Source organism: Cetorhinus maximus, chromosome 11 (assembly GCF_964194155.1).
Source record: "Cetorhinus maximus chromosome 11, sCetMax3.hap1.1, whole genome shotgun sequence".
NCBI lineage: Eukaryota > Metazoa > Chordata > Chondrichthyes > Lamniformes > Cetorhinidae > Cetorhinus > Cetorhinus maximus.
The window spans coordinates 66,574,985-66,593,040 of NC_135889.1; the positions used below are offsets into that span (position 1 = coordinate 66,574,985).

At 43.6% G+C, this 18,056-nt stretch overlaps 1 protein-coding gene across 1 annotated transcript in view; it reads right to left on the reverse strand.

Moving 5' to 3' along the window:
* kalrna (kalirin RhoGEF kinase a) overlaps positions 1-18,056 on the reverse strand; it is a 1,015,085-nt gene that overhangs the window by 46,031 nt on the left and 950,998 nt on the right. The window contains exons 49-51 of the mRNA XM_078552171.1: positions 15,325-15,572; positions 13,925-14,060; positions 12,524-12,583 (exon numbers count right to left, since the gene is read on the reverse strand). Of these exons, the coding sequence (XP_078408297.1) occupies positions 12,524-12,583; positions 13,925-14,060; positions 15,325-15,572 (444 nt within the window). The remainder of the gene's footprint in view (positions 1-12,523; positions 12,584-13,924; positions 14,061-15,324; positions 15,573-18,056) is intronic.

Below are 18,056 nucleotides of genomic sequence, written 5' to 3' on the forward strand. Positions count from 1 at the left end.
ATCTTTTATTTCTTTTTCCTTCAGCCACCTATCTTACTTATTCTTAAATGTTGGCATGGTATTTGCTAAAAAGAAAGACTTGCAATTATATAGCATATTTCACAACCATCGGATGTCTCAAAGCTGTCCTTGTCCCCAGTTTCATTTTATTCTTCATCTCATCCGACCTTAACAAGAAACTTTTTCTCTTCCTTTCAGGTGTTAAGGAATGCAAGCTCCAACAACTTATTGATACCAACGCCCATCCAGGACCCTCGATCCCTTCCCATCCCTTCTTCTAATCCCAGCCCTTGCCGTGTATTCACCATACCCTCTGACCTTCCCCTCTCTGATGCTGAACATTCTGTACTCAGCAAAGGACTCAGTTTCATACCCTCATGCCCTCACCTCAATGAACTTCAGGCTTGGCACGATGCTGAACTCTTCTTCCGCCATCTTCGTCTCCGTGCTCACTTCTTTGGGCACGAGTCCTCCCCCTGCCATTCAATGGATCCTTTCATCTGCCTACAGTATTCTCCCTCCACCTGGACCCTTTCCTCTGGCTCTTGCCTGCTCTTGATCTTTTCATTGAGAACTGTTGGCGTGACAGCGGCCATCTCAAATTCTCTGCTTCTCTCACCCACTCTAACCTGCCTCCTTCTGAACTTGCTGTACTCCGTTCTCTTAGGTCCAACCCTGAATTTGTTATCAAATCTGCCGAAAAGGCTGGTGCTGTCGTCTGGTGTACTGACCTCTACGTCGCAGAGTCAGAGCGCGAACTCTCAGACATTTCTTCCTATCTCCCCCTGGACCATGACCCCACCACCGAACATCAAGCCATTGTTTCCAGGACTGTCACTGACCTCATCTCCTCTGGAGATCTTCCCTCCACAGCTTCCAAACTCATAGGCCAGGATTTTCCAGTCGTTGGGTGGGCTCGGCGGGGGCGAGCAGGAGTGGCCGCGAATCGGACCTCTGCCTGTGATCGGGCTGCAAACACCATTTCATGCTGGCTGGCCAATTAACAGCCAGAGCCAGTGTGAAATCACGTGCCGCAGCGATCAGCGCTGTCTGTGTGAGGCAGTGGGGGGGGGGTGGGGGGGAGGTGGAGGAGGGCAAGTGGGTAAGTTCGCGCATGCGTGCAGTAAAAGCTCCCTGAGGCATTGAGCTGCCTCAGGGAGCTCAAGCTTTTTCAACATAGAAAATAAAGAAATTAAAAATGTTAATAACATGTCCCTTCATGTGACTCTGCAGGCAACTTTCCTGCAGCTGAGATCGACTCTACAGTGCTGTCCAACTGGAAGTCAGGCCTCTCAAACAGGATAATTTTCAGGCACGGGTCCTGGCAAAGAAAAGCTCCACACTATGTGATAGAAATTCCAGCACTCCAACTTTTAATCTCCTCTAATCAAATGAAAATATCCCTGATTTTTCAAGTCTTTCTTTGACTTGTATTTCCTCATACTAGTGAATCTGCACTATTCCCTGTCAATTGCCTCAACACGCTTCCTAAAATGTAAAATCTAAAAGTACACCCAGTAGTCAAACTGTGGCCTTAGTAAAGATTTATATAGATCAAAGTTTTCCAATGTTAGCCATTAGCCACATATGGTTTTGTTGGGATTTCAGATGTGGTTGATTGTACTTTAGATTAATAAATGAAAAGTGAGTAATAGATAACTTTTGTTGGCTTTGATTTTCCTTATGTTCAGTTGATTGAAGTTGTGACATATGCATGACTTGATATCAGGTGGGCAATCTGACAGAACTGAGGTGATCATGGGGGTGACTACACTGATTGCTGCTCCGAATTTTGCAGACATTTAGATCCTCTCTGTTGTGGTGAAAATGATGGAAGTGGCCAAAAATCGTGAACCTCTCCCTTCAATATGGCACTTCCCATTTTCACACATGCACAGCTTATGGAGGCAGCTGGCCATTTAAATCATCAGCTGCCTCCAGTGAAGTGGGATTCTGGTAGGCCAGGAGTGTGAAACCTGAAATGTGCAGAGTAGACCAGATATGAGCAGGTCTGAACTTTGTGCATTTGTTTGGATAGCCAGGGTATCCCTTTGGAGAGGTAAGGTAGACTTTTGGACCTGGTCCCAGGACATCTTTGCAGGAGGTCAGGTCCTCTTTGTTGGAGGTCAGGTGCCCATTGGAATTGTTAAAAGTAGGCAAAAATGTGCATAAAAAAGTGATCAAACTCAGTACTGTCAAGCCCATTGGAACTGTCAACAGACCTGTCAAAAATCAACCCCGTCAAACCTGTCAGAAGCAGCTATCAATGGGAACTTAAGAAGGGACCTTGCAAAACTGTCAGAAGTGCCTGTCAAAGAGACCTGTCAAATGAAGCTGTCAGAGCTGTCAGAACAACCAGTCAAAGTGAGCTGTCAAAGGAACCTGTCAAAACTGTTAGAAGTGCCTGTCAAAGGGAGCTGTCAAAGAGATTTTTTTTTTCAATATAGTGAAGTCTGCAATAGACACATAAAATAAAGTTCTATCTCATCTCTGCGTGGGTCCTGAAGTCTGCCCATGGTGGATACTAGGTGAGTTGACATGGTAGGTGTAAGGGCAAAGGATAGTGGGTGGGGGGGGCATGGGTTGGCACTGAGTTGGCCTGGGGGTTTTAAGGGCCATTAAAGGTGGGTGGAGGGGTGTAGGCTGGCATGGAAGGTATGAGGGGTTATGGGGTGGGAGGCATGAGGTGGCATGGGTTGGCATGGATGGGGCATGGGGAGTGTGTGGGAGGGATGAGGGAGTTGAGGGCTGGAGGGATGTTTGCTGTTTTAATCTTTACTTTTAAGATTAGGACAGTGCTGGGGCCCTAAGATAGGCCTTCTGCCCAGCCCATCTCTGCATCCTGCATCCTCCTCTGTTCTTCCCAGGTTGCCTGCCCCGCCACTTCTAATCCAGCCGGGAACGCTCCCACCTCTATGCACCTGACCCGGGAGTGAAAATCTGCCTCTGTCTCAAGTCCAGTAAGGTCACATAGAAGTGACAGTATTAAAACAGCCTGTTTGGGTTAACCAATCCATGTTTATCCACATGAATAATAGTTTGAAACCCCTGTTTTGTTCCTTTATTACTTCATTCCTCTTTCATCCAACCACCTAGATAATTAATTTTTAATCATTGACATTGGGGAGGCATGGTGTAGTGGTATTGCTGCTAGACTAGAAATCCAGAGACCCAAATTAATGCTCTGGGGACCTGGGTTTCAATCCCACCATGGCAGATGGCGGAATTTGAATTCAATAAAAATTTGGAATTAAAGTCTAATGATGAAACCATTGCCGATTGTTGGAAACCCCATCTGGTTCACTAATCTGCCATCCTTACCTGGTCTGGTCTACACGTGACTCTAGACCCACAGCAATGTGGTTGACTCTTAACTGCCCTCTGAAATGGCCTAGCAAGCCGCTCAGTTGTATCAAACCGCTACAAGCTCCAAAAGAAATGAAACTGGACGGACCACCCGGCATCGACCTAGGCACTGGAAATGACAATGGCAAACTCAGTCCTGTCAACTCTGCAAATCCTCCTTAATAACAACTCGGGGCTAGTGCCAAAATTGGAAGCAAAGTCAAGCAACAGCCTGACATAGTCGTACTCACGGAATCATACCTTACAGACAATGTCCCAGACATTGTGGTAGCACAGTGGTATACAGTTGGGAGGATACTGCCCTCGGAGACCTCAACATTGACTCTGGATCCCAGGAAGTCTCATGGCATCAGGTCAAACATGGGCAAGGAAGCTTCCTCCTGATTACCATGCACTGCCACACCCCCACTCGGCCCCCGTCAGCTGATGAATCATTGCTCCCTATGTTGACCGCCATTTGGAGGAGGCACTGAGGGTGGCAAGGGCGCAGAATGTATTCTGGGTTGGGGACTTCATTGTCCATTACCAACAGTGACTCGGTGGCACAACCGAGCTGGCCAAGTCCTAAAGGACATAACTGCTCGACTGGGTCTGTGGCAAGTGGTGAGGGAACGAACAAGAGGGAGAAACATACTTCACCTCATCCTCACCAACCTGCCTGCCGCAGATGCAGCTGTCCATGACAGTATCGGTAGGAGTGACACCACACAGTCGTTGTGGAGACGAAGTCCCACCTTCACATTGAGGGTACCCTCAATGCTAAATGGGATAGATTTCGAACAGATCTAGCAACTCTGGATCGGGCAACCATGATGCATTGTGGGCCATCAGCAGCAGCAGAATTGTAGCAGAATCAACCACAATCTGTAACCTCATGGCCTTGCATATCTCCCAATCTACCATTACCACCAAGCCAGGAGATCAACCCTGGTCCAATGAAGAGTGCAGGAGGGCATGCCAGGAGCAGCACAAGGCATACCTAAAAATACGGTGTCAACCTGGTGAAGCTACAACACAGGACTACTCGCTTGCCAAACACCATAAACAGCAAGTGATAGATAGAGTTAAGTGATTCCACAACCAACAGGTCAGATCTAAGCTCTGCAGTCCTGCCACATCCCGTCATGAATGGTGGTGGATAATTAAACAACTCACAGGAGGACGCTCCACAAATATCCCCATCCTCAATGATCGGGGAGCCCAGCACATCAGTGCAAAAGATAAGGCTGAAGCATTCGCAACAATCTTCAGCCAGAAGCGCCGGGTGGATGGTCCATCTCAGCCTCCTCCAGGGGTTCTCAGCATCATAGATGCCAGTCTTCAGCCAATTCAATCCACTCCACATGGTATCAAGAAATGGCTGAAAGCACTGGATACTGCAAAGGCTATGAGCCCTGACAACATTCCGGCAGTAATACTGAAGATTTGTGCTCCAGAACTTGTCGCACCCCTAGCCAAGCTGTTCCAGTACAGCTACAACACTGGAATCTACCTGGCAATGTGAAAAATTGCCCAGGCATGTCCTGTACACAAAAACAAGGACCAATCCAACCCGGCCAATTACCGCCCCATCAGTCTATTCTTGATCATCAGTAAAGTGATGGAAGGGGTCATCAACAGTGCTATCAAGCGGCACTTGCATACCAATAACCAGCTGACTGACGCTCAGTTTGGGTTCCGCCAGGCCAATCAACTCCTGACCTCATTACAGCCTTGGGTCAAACATGGACCAAAGAGCTGAGAATGACTGCCCTTGACATCAAGGCAGCATTTGACCAAAAGTGGCATCAAGGAGCCCGAACAAAACTAGAGTCAATGGGAATCAGGGTGAAAACTTTCCTCTACCTAACACAAAGGAAGATGGTTGTGGTTGTTGGAGGTCAATCATCTCAGTTCCAGGAAATCACTGCAGGAATTCGTTAGGGTAGTGTCCTAGGTTCAACCATTTTCAGCTGCTTTATCAATGAGCTTCCTTCCAAAATAAGGTCAGAAGTGGGGATGCTCGCTGATGATTGCACAATGTTCAGCACCATTCGCGATTCCTCAGATACTGAAGCAGTCCATCTGCAAATGCACAAGACCTGGTCAATATCCAGGCTTGGGCTGACAAGTGGCAAGTAACATTCATGCCACATAAGTGCCAAGCAATGACCATCTCCAACAAAAGAGAATCTAACCACTGCCTCTTGATATTCAATGGCATTACCATCACTGAATCCCCCACTATCAACATCCCATGGGTTTCCATTGACCAAAAACTGAAATGGACTAGCCATATAAATACTGTGGCTACTGGAGCAGGTCAGAGACTAGGAATCCTGCAGCAGAGAACTTACCTCCTGACTCCCCAAAACCTGCCCACCATCTACAAGGCACAAGTCATATGTGTGATGGAATATTTTCCACTTGCCTGGATGAGTGCAGCTCCAAAAACACTCTTGACACCTTCCAGGACAAAGCAGCTCACTTGATTGGCACCCCATCCACAGACATTCATTCCCTCCTCCACCAACACATAGTGGCAGCAGTGTGCACCATCTACAAGATGCACTGCAAGAATTCACCAAGGCTCCTCAGGCAGCACCTTCCAAATCCACAGCCACTACCATCTAGAAGGAGGCACATGGGAACACCATCACCTGGAAGTTCCCCTTCAAGCCACTCACAATTCTGACTTGGAAATATATTGCCGTTCCTTCACTGTCGCTGGGTCAAAATCCTGGAACTCCCTCCCTAACAGCACTGTGGGTGTACCTACACCACATGGACTGCAGCAGTTCAAGAAGGCAGCTCCGACCATTTTCTCAAAGGCAATTAGGGATGGGCAATAAATGCTGGTCTAGCCAGTGACGCCCGCATCCCATAAATTAATTTTAAAAACTCTCCTTCAATCTCCAGCAGTGCTACCAAATTCCACAGCCTCCCGACCTTAAACTAATAGTTTCTCTTGTTCTCTGCCCTATTTCTCTGAAATTTAATCTTATATCTATGTCCCGTCATTCTAGATTCTTCGAGCAAGGGGAACAAAGTGTTCCTATCCAATCTTCATAATCATAAACATCTCTTTTAAATCAGTCCTTAATCTCCTCTGTTCTTTGTATTTCCTCACATTAGGCAGTATCCTAGTAAATCTGCATCTATCCTTATTACTTGACGCCTTTCATGTAGTGTGGAGTCCAAAACTGAACATAGTACTCGGATTGTGGTCTTGCTAAGGTTTTACATGGATTCACCATTGCATCTTGACACTTAAATTCCACTTACCATAAAAGACAGTAAATGCTATTTTGGTGAAAGGTGAAAACAGGCACTGGATAGATGCTAAGTTAATGTGGCACGCCTGTTTGAAAGTATGGCTTCAGCATTCAATTTTGATCCCAATTGCTGATTATCATAACTCGGATTTGTATAGAAGTGCTAAAACTGAGATCTGCAGGTTTAATAGTCAAGTGCTGATTTGAAGCAATTTTCAAGAAGCAGTTTTTGTGGACTCCACACACCCACTTTCACTGAAGGTGTGTGCTAGCCGGCACACAGAGCAGGGTTCAGGATGGCTCACAGACCAAGTAGGTGGGTGTACAAGTTCTCGGACTTGGCACCAGAAATCCTGGTGGAGGAGGTTCAGAGGAGAGAGGGATGTCCTGCACCCACATTGGGGAAGTAGTCTACCTCATCCTTCTGTCCCTCTCTCCTCTGGCAGCTAGTGCTTCTCTGCCTGGCCTGATCTGCTCCTCTCAATTCCCTCTATAGGCCAATGGGGATCCTAGCAAGATGCCCATGACCGAGCATTCCCTTTCTCCTGGTGATCCTTAAGGTGCCCAATAAGGTACAGAAGCACAACAGTTGCTATTTTAGATGAAGCCCTCAAACAAAATCCAGAATAAGTATTGCTAGAGTCTTGACAAAGTGTCCTCTGAGATCTAATGATGTGTTTCAATGTCTTCTTCAAACCTCCAGGAGCAAGTAAACATTGAAAGATGATGTACCTTTAAATAGAGCTCAAAATTGTCAGCAACAACTTGTTTAGTCTCAATTAGCTAGTCACTGTAAGGAGGGGGTGTTGCGTCAAGCACTATCCACCAAAATGCCATGCATATATTCTTGCAGTTTCCTTTTGTCCTCACCTACTCTGCCTATTTTAACTTTGTCTGCAAATTTGGACACTGCTCCCTCTTGCCATATATGAAAATCATTGATACTGAACTGAAGTCATCTTAGAACAGAATCCTTTAGGACACCAGTATCTATTTCCCACCATTCTGAGGAACTGCGCCTAGCTCCTGCCCTCTGGTGCGCCTCTGACAGTGGCAGTGGCAGCAGGGGACAGAGAAATATCTACCCTTAAATAAATTATATCAACTGTGCATTGAAGTTTTCATAGGAAAAACACAAGGTGGCACTATTGCATAATTTATCACATACCAAGCCAACTGGTGAATTTTATTATTGACCTCAGGATGTCCTAAAACACTTCACAGTTAATGAAAGACTTTCAAAGGGTCGTAAGTAGCCAATTTGGGCACAGCAAGGACCCACAAGCAGCAATGCGACAAATAACAGTGAGGAGAAATCGGTCCTCCTTGCCCCAATTTCTCCACTGAAAACAGGCAAAAGGGACCAATTGCAGGGCAAAACATCCCACTGCTGGTTCCTGATCAGCTCCTTCGTGACCACTTCTCCAAAATCCCTTCCCAAAGTGGCTCTACATTCAATGTAGCTTCACCTTTGAGCTGAATGGGAGGCTTTCTGAGGTCCATTTGGACTTCAGACCTCAGCATGCAGGGATCATTCTCTGTGCCCAGTTCATGCCAAGCTGGGGCAACCCAATTTTTCCCTTCAGATCTCTCGAGTGGGGCTTGAACCCACAACTTCCTAAATCAGAGGCAACCAAGGCTAACACATAACAGAAGGCTATGAAAATCTGCAAAATTGGATAGATCCTGGCAAATTTTCTTTGCAGATGAACTTGGTTATCCAGACCTGTGTGATACTCTTAATCGCAACCTAAATCACATCCACAACAAGTAACCAGTGGTACTTCACTCTGGTATTTTCTTATGCAAAATGAGCTCTTGAGACACAACCCAAGTTTGTAAAAACAACATGGCACTGCTGAATGATTTCCCCCAAAGGTAAAATTGGCTTTGTGTAAAAAAAATCATACCATAATGTTTTACTGATATCTTGTGACAATATGTCTATGCAATGCTATACGTTTAGTCAATCTGGAAACATGCTGGACATATCCCTTAAAGTCATTAGTGAAATGAAGAAAACCAGAAAAACCAGGCTAACTCAAGACCTGCCTCAACACCCATCACATTTTAAATTATATTTAAAATCAGAAAGCATACAATTGGTTAGATATATAAATATAACTTGCATGGCTTCAAATCTTTAAAGTAATAAAACGTCTTGAGGCTCAGAAAGATGGAATGAATAGTATAGGATATAGAAGAGTTGGCTAAAAACAGTCAGAAACATAAGTTTTGAAGAAATTTTAAAAGCCTACAGAAAAGTTACAAGTCTAAAAACTGTATTAAGGTAGTGTCAAAGAGTTGGGACAATGTTCTATTACCAAAATTGACACCAGAAGTAGGGAGAGGGTGGGGGGGGGGGGGGGGGGGGTGGTGGTGGTGGTTGTGTGGGGGGTGATTTACTAGGACTTCACAGCAATTTTGAGGTAGAAGACAGCAAGGCGAGTGTTGGGAGGCTGAGTGGCAGGTATTGCAGAAATGGGGTGGGTGTTTTTGGAAATTGAGAACAGGAATTTTCAATTCAATGGTTTGAAGGACAGAGTTTCAGTGGAGTTGAGGGTGATGGGTGAGAGTCAAGGGTGCAGTTGGAAAAATTTTGTTTAAGAGTTTCAGAATAGGTATAAAAAGTATTAAATTAAGTTGAATCTTGAGTAATGCAGTAAGGTTTCCAGTGATGGAGGAGATGAAACGGGGCAAATGCAGGCAATGGCTAGGAATTTACAGGGCAGTAGTGGCCTTGTCTACTGGCCTGAAAGTTGGGGCCAAGTCCACCTCGGCTGGTTAGGGGAGCCCTGACCCAATTTTATAAAGGCCTGTTGACGGGGCTCCTGCTCCTTTAAGGGCGAGGTCCCACCCCCAAGAGCTGTTGGCAAATTGGAGGTCGGCAGCTCTTCAAGCCCAATAGCATCACTGGGAGTGATGGCTACTGCTAGGACTGCAACCCTGCAGCAGCAGCATGGATAGAGGAGCCGCAGAACCCAGCTGAGTGAGGGGGTCATTGGTAAGGCCATGGGGCTGCTGCCAAGGGGTTGCCCTTTGCTGTCAGGTTTTTCTCTGTGGATCACAGGGTGCCTGATCAGGAGGACCCCCACTCCCTGAGCCTGCGAGGCAGTCTGCCCACATGCCAAAGGGCACCCCTCCTCCACAACCCCCCTCCCCACCGCCCCCCTCCCCTCCCACTGCTGCTAAAATACCAGTGCGGCACGAAGAAGCCTTTATGTAGCCTTAATTGGCTATTTAAGGACCTGAATTGGCCTTAGGGTGGGAGGGCCATCCACCACCATCCAAAATGATAGCGGTAGCAGGAAGGCAACGGGCACATCTCCTCCTGCCATCCCACCTGACTTTTCACTCCTCTGCCTCTCAGCCACTCCCTGAGGCCCTGTAAAATCCCAGCCAATGTCTCCAATATATACTGACTTGGTGATGGATGAGATATGGGATTTGAAACTCAGAATTGAATGGGGCATGGAGACTCTGCACCATATGGTTCAGCCTGGCTCAGCAGAAGGACAGAGGAACAGAGTTGGGGGCAAAAATAGAGACTTATTTTGCAGAAATCAAGTAAAATGGGCCTAGTTTTCCCAATGTTTAACTGGAAAAAATTCCAGTTCACTCACAGATAGGCAGTCTGACAACACAGAGGTTTTTGTGAAATAAAGAGGGTATTAGTGGAGAGGTCATTGGCATATATGTGGGAAACTAATTACATGTTTATGGATAATGTGTCTAAATGGCAGAATGTAAACAAAGGAAGGGAGGAGCTAAGAATGGAATCATGAGTTGTTCTGAAAGTGAATAGGATGGCAGAGGCTAGAGCAGTAGTTATTGCTGGAGTTATGACAGTTCCATTGGGACATTAAAAAAAGAGTGAATTTGCTTTCGCATAATACCTCTTCACATCCTTGGAAAATCTATGAGTACTCAACAATCAATGGATTACTTTTGAATTGCAGTTATTGATATTATTTAGGCCATTGTGGTTGTCAAGGATCCCTAAATCTGCAAATTGAATGACTGATCAGATAATATGTTTCATTGTCTTTTGGATTAGAACCAGGTGTGGGCAGTGCCACAAAAGGTGATGAAGTGAGTTACTGTGTCAAAAGCCATCATGGTCAAGGAAGGGCAGTGCATCAGGGTTGCAATCATAGAGGATGTCATTAGTGATTTTTACATGGATAGTTTTGACATGGTGTGGAGAATATGAATCTGGTGAGAGTTGGCGAGGAAGTGGTTGGACAATTTGCAGCACTTGTCATTAAGAAAAGTCTGGAATTGCACTTGGCTACCAAGGGTAGAAGAATTCAGCCTCATGGCTTTAAAACCTAAAATGGCCTATGAGTCCAATATGGCATGCATGCGCTCATATTGTACCGGAAGTGCACCATCTGCCATACTGATTAAAAATGCTCAGAAGGTATCCAGGGCCTGCACCTGATACTGGGGTGGCAGGTCCACTGGATTTGCAGATTGAGGGCATCACGTCTGCTTCAGGCCCCTTTACTAAATTGGATTGCAAATGACCCCATTATGTGTAGTTTGTGCAATAGCCAGTTTCTTTAGGTGCTCAGCAGCTAAATCAGGGATCATTTAAAAGGAACTACTGGAGGCTTCCAACCAATAGTTTAAAGTTCTTTTTTATTTACCATCCTGCAGACCTCAGGCTGTATCTAAGCTCGTTGATTTTGCTTCCCTGCCACCACGAGCGTGACTCTGGGTTGCCTCTGGAACTAGAAATGGTGTCCACAGCTCAGCAGTAACATCCAAGTGATGCTGGGGGACCAATTTGATGTGGCCCTGCTACCAGCCTCTTTAGCTGCTGGCACTGGAGTGGAATCACAGCCCAACTCAGGCACGATCCAATTTCGAGGCCATGGTATTCTTTTGAGTGGTCATGTCAACTGATGAGGACAGACTTGTATCAATTGTGACAGAGCCAAAAGTTTTCAGCCTTGAGTAGGTGGAGATGGAATTTACATCAATGGGAGACCACAAAGGCCTTAGTGGGGGTGGGGGTGGAGGGTGAGGTGGAATAAGGGTGTCATAGGCAGATTTAAATCAGCTGTAGGATGGTTGCATAATATTTAATCGTAACAGTTTTAGTAAAATGATTACTTTTGCACTAAAATAAGAATATCAATACAGGTTCTTACATATATTTTCCATTTTCCAGGACAAAATGTCACTATATTTAAAGTAATTTCAATTAAATTACATACTGGTGGTTTTTAATAAATATAGTCAAAATATTGCCAATGTAGGTAAGCTACATTATTACAACACCATTACTCTGGACACCCAGCTGGAATATACCCGTATCGAAAACAGACAGTTGCAGAATGAACCATTTGTCTTGTATTCTTGCCCAAGCCAATATTGAGCAAATTTAACAAATCTGTAAGAGGACTGAGACACGAGGCTTAAACTGTTTTTCTTTATGTATAGCTTCCTGAGCAGAGTTCTTCTTGATTGAGATGATGGATTGGTAATAATGCCCATCTTCTCTACAACTGAGAAAACTAATGGACAACATCAGATACGTTCAGAATCTTTCATTGATATACTGTGGCCAGTTGCTGAGTGATAGGCTGAAGTGCATTTGGAGGTGGTGGAAACTCAATCATTTTCCTAACTTCCTCCAAAAGGCCAAGCAGCTCATCTCCTTTTAGTGTCTTACCTATTGGTCTGGCTGAAATCAACAGTGCACTATTGAGGATTTTACAATTCTTTATAGCACACTCATACAATCCTACAAGCAAAAAAATTAAAGTCAATAACAAAAATCCCCAACTTAAAGAAGAAAAAGCAAATTAAGGCTTGATCATCAGTGTTCCTTTATCACCAATACTTAACCAGCCGACTCGTTTGAATATCACATGCAAAGCAGTTGTCACTACCTCCATACTAGTTTTAGGGTCAAGGTCATCACATTCGGATTCCTCAGAACTGTTAGACTCCTTTAGTGCAGCATGAGGGAAAAAAGAGCAAAGTTAGAATTAGGAGAGTGGTCGGTTAAATTTAACTTTGAAATGCAATTCTTGACCAAAAATATGTCTAGCACATCAATGACTGAAATCATTAATCTCTTTTATGAGTCGCATCAGACTCACATAAGCTTGACATCAAAATACATCTATTCAAGAGTTGAAGTTAATGAGAAAGCTTACTCTAGCTTCACACTTTCTCAAATTCTGTAACACACAATTTAACAACAGGAATTTAGAAAAATATGCACAAGCATATGGCACAATGCACTGAGCCCTTTATGAGACTGTACTCAAGTTGCCAAAAGTAGATGTCCATGTTTTCCACATGGAAATAATCTGACCTAATGCACGACAGTAGCAAAAAGTGTTGACCGAAAACAATGAAGATTAAAGCTCAATCACAGTGGATCACTATGGAAGTTCCTAGTTTGTTCTGGAGCAGTGGTACAAGAGGTCTGGGGGTGGAGACTGCGTGTTTCGGGGTGGGTGGCTGCAGTTGCTTTACAGTGAGAGGGATGCATTTTAATTGATGTTTAAAAATAGTACAACTTTAAAGAAGTTATTGAGGGAAATTTAACTGTAGAAAAATTAGAAATGACTTAAGAGATTTTTTTCAAGTTCATTCTGAGAGATGGACCTGGAAAATAACTTCAGCTGTCCAAGCAAACATTGTTTCATGCCTTGAGTGAGTTCACACTTTACACATAGTAAGATAACAGACAACAGCGTTGTTAAAAAATTAATTTATTCACAATTGCAGCAAAAGAATTATGGTACACTGTGTTCTCAGAACCTCAGACACACCCACAATCTGTGATAAACAGGAGTGCATTTAGTGACAACAAATCAGCAGCATTTTTCCTGCCAAAATTGATGTGTTTGTTTCTGATAATGTTAGTTCCAAAGGTAAGTGTTAATAGTGGGCTGCTGAAGTAGGCTGTTGTTTAAAGGTCAAGTGGCAAGGTTTGCATTTACTCAGGAACCTTTTTAAGTCCAGTGAATCTGATGTGAAATTTTCTATATTTTCACCACAATAACAGTGCTGTACTTTGCTTTTGTTCAGTAGTTTTCAGCTATGATAACCTCTGTACCAGTGAATGGTTAATGCTATGAATCTCATCCATTTGCATCAAAACAAACCTGTAATTTAGAGGTAATAAAAAAACTCACACCACCACTTTAGGCAATACAAAGTTGTTGAGATAGCTTGTGTGCATTAACCATTTTGATTCTTTTGTAATAGTGAAGCGTAGTACCTTGTGACTAGACCTTTACTGTATCAACACAGCTCCTAAATGTTGACTTACTCACATCAACAGAGGCTTTGTTGGTCAGAATATCCTTGGATTTACGAGCATCATTGTCAAACCTCCCTTCATTTTTCCCACTGCTCTCCTTTTCTCCACGTTTTCTCAAATGCAGTGATGTATGCCAAGAACATGACTTCCTGTTGTACCAAAAAATGCACCAAATAACTTGAATATCTTAGGCTTCTGATGGATATGGGGCCAAAAACAATCCCCTTCATTCGCAAAGCTCTGGCAGCCGTCAGCAGCAAAAAACCCAGAAAAAAACAAACATAGTATGCTCTCAAAACAAAATCAACCAAGATGTCTTATATCCATTGGCAAAAAAATAACATGTTTAGTGACAAACAATTTCCCAAGAGTAGGAATTTTTCACTGCTTTTCTGCTGAACATCACATAATCTCACAGGATTTGAGTTTGTCATTTGCATTTCCTTCAACACTCAGTGATAATGCATATTTAACATCCTATGAGATTATGAAGTATACAGGCTGAAAATGGCAGAAGGTGTTGGTAGAAAGAAAAGAATGTTTCACCAAAATCAATGGTTAAAACGTGATACTGATTATTGGCCACATGTGATAAAATCTGAAGCTAAAAGTAGGCAAGGTGTGCAAGTAAACCCTAAACATTATCAGTTCAAGGAATGCGTGCTTTAGGGTGTAACAATTACAAGTCTGTACAAATGTTGCACCTCTAATCAATGCACTTTAGAATTTAGCAGAACAGTTTTTACCATCTTACTTAATTAAAACATGCTCATATTCAAGATTTATTTTACATACTTAAAATACATTTATTATTAGTTACATTACAGGTACAACGAATAGCATTCTGACTATATTGCACAACCTGACTTTATTTATATGGGCATATTAAATAGTGCAAAATATTTTTGTACAGGAATGTATTAGGAGGAGTCCTGGCAAAACAAAAAAAAGTAGTTTTTTTTTACAATATACTGTCAATAACTTTGAAACAAAAAGAAAATTTTGAAAAAAAATTACATGCTGTACAAATTGCCATAGACAACAAAAAAATCTCTCCATCTGGAGGAATTAGGCCTCAGTTCAACATTAGGCCTGATGCCAAATGATTATAAAAGTCAAAACAAACATATTAGTAACACAACATAAATATACTTTCAGTCCAGTCATTTCCACATTAGTGTAGTGAGTGTTAAAAGGAAAACATGCCATGACTGCATATTTTTCACTTGTATTACAAATATTAACAGAAAAATGGAGCTGCCAGACATAGCTCCTCTAAGTTGAAGATCCAGCATTCGCTGGGTACTTCTGAAGTTTGTTCCAACAGCCTTGTGGATAAACTCAGGAGGGAAAACCCGCCATCTTTTTCTTTACATCCACACACTGCTTCCAGGGCAGCCACCTGGCACTTACTTGATGCTTCCTTCGTCAGTCCCTGTGGAGTAGTCATTGGTGTAACTCAGGATATAGCCTGGAATCCACCCTTCAGCAGCGGGGGAGTGTTCATTTGCAGGCCGGTACACGAGGAACATGTTTTGTTGGTTAATGGCGAGGACCTGAACCACCTCTCCCTGAAACACGCAGATCTCATTCTCTTTCACTGCACCATAATCTTGAGTGACCAACATGGTAGAGGTCCCATTGCATCCAGCAGTGTTGTTCTGTGCAAAGCAAACAGCATCCAATTAGAATTCACTGTCTGCATTCACATTCCGAGAGCCTGTCAGAGATTAGAGGAGGATCGTGATTTTCTAATGTCGATCTTCAGGAAAGCTGGTTTAAAAATCAGTCCACAAAATGAGAGAAATAAAATGCTTAAGTCTACTTTTCGTCCTCACTAACATTACTGGTAGCTTGGTTTGGATCTGAGATACTGAAGTAGTGTTGTAGAACACAATGGGGACACACGTCCTTCATGTGATTTGTATAATGAAATGGTAAAACCATCTATAAGGGGTTTACTAAATGTGGTGCATAGACAAAATATTCCCAATACAAGTGTATTGAGTTAACTGAGTCATCTAATTATCCTGTGATGCCAACACTAAGGGTGGGATTTTCCGTATCCGCCCGCCGCCGGGATCTTCTGCTCCTGTCACAAGCCAATGGACTGCTGGCTGGGGCGCCGCCTCGCCCGAGGCGGGTCCCACCCACAACGGGGCAGGAAAATCCCGGCCTGTATTTGTTTCACTTATCTACAAATTTTGAGGGGAGGCGGTATTGTCATTGGACTAGTAACCAAGAGACCCAGGGTAATGTGGGGAGATGTAGGGAGACGGCAGATGGTGGAATTTGAATTCAATATAAATCTGGAATTAAAATTAATGATGACTATGCAACTATTGTTGTAAAAACCCATCTGGTTCTCTGATGCCCTTTAGGGTACTTAGACCATCCTTACCTGGTCTGACCTACATGTGACTCCAGATCCACAGCAATGTGGTTGACTCTTAAATGCCCTCTGAAATGGCCCAGGAAGCCATTCAGTTGTATCCAACCGCTACGAAGTCTCACTGTGGCTGTACCTACACCATATGGACTGCAGCGGTCCAAGAAGGCAACACACCACCATCTTCTCAAGGGCAATTAGGGATGGGCAATGAAGTCTGGCCCAGCCAGTGACACCCACTTCCCAGGAATGAATTTTAAAAAATCTGTTGTTCAGCATTATGAAGAGTTGCCATGTTTATACCATTTTACTGTCATATTGTACATTTGGTGGATTGATTTTGGGTGTCCATGTTAATCGCTTTAATCTTCTTGTTGAAACAAACACCATTTCAGCAGGTTACACTTGTTTATAAAATCTCCATATCACTTAAAGAGTTGATTGTTCTAGCTCCTTTTCATATTCCCAAAGAAGGTGAGAATTTTCCTGAAATGATCTACCCTGCTGCTGCCTCCTTTTTAAAAAAAATCATATGCTCATGGTCTGCACAAGATTTACACTCAGGTTTCCTGGGTCTGTTGATTTACATTCTTATAGGTGCAGTCAATGGTGTTAAACCAACGTAAAATGAGTGTAAAGAATTGAACTTCTTGGAAACTTCTGTGTAGCCTTTAATAACTGTATACTCGCCAGTATCAGACTGAGGAACAAACAGGTAAGAAAGGAACAGTTTGACCTCACTTTTACTATAGTCAAGTACTTGATCACTCATGCACCATCTGTACCCAGAGAGCTGGAGGGCAAGGCCACATCCAAGAGAATTACACAAGACTTTACTTAGAAGATATACATAGCCTCCTTACATCAATTATTTATCTGTGCAACCTAAAAGTCCTGTCTTCCACTTTAATAGTCTATCACCTCCACGTCTCCTAATTGACCTCTCCCATGCTGCTTTGCACACATTCTTCAACTGTTAGCCTTAATCTCATTTACTGTATGCTCTTGCAGTCTTAAATTGGCTACAAAGGCTCGTCACCATAGAGGGTATATCTACCTTTAAACCTCTCATCCTCTGGAGGATAAGTCCATGGGCACTCAGTCTTGCCATGGAAAATGGTGAGATCGGCAGTACCTTTCAGACACAAGTTTGGTGGCTCAACATGTATAAATGATGTCTTGGCATCCTTCAGAAGCACCACACAGAGAGAACTTTTAAATCACTTTTGCGGTTCCTTTAATTGTGAAGGGGTAATTCAGCTCATGGATCTTAATTAATGGATCACACTTGAGGTGAATAATGTTTGAGCAATATCATACCTACATGCAAACTTTGAGGTCAATCTCTGACAATTCGTGGCAGCTGAGGCTCCCGGGTCCATGTAGCAATATCGTGGGTGCTTTTTCTTCCTTTCAGGCACCTTTGTTGGAATCTGCAACAGATCTCCTAGCTAAGAAGTGGCCAGTGATCAGTTGGTGCTCTATCTCAAAAGAAGCACGTCATGCAGCTCACCATTCTTACCTTCTACTCACCTTTCCTGCAAATCCACCACAGTAACATAGGAGCACAATAGGAAGAAAATGATGATGATCTGGAAGGAGGACGATGAAGATCAGGCCTTTCATGCTTTGTCCTGTACCACCTTCCTCTGCCCTGCCTTCTCCAACTTAATATCTGAATCACACTTGCTTCTTTTCTCCAAGGCACCAGCTCAAAAGACATTCACCGAGGGATAATTAGATAGTGGTAGCAAGG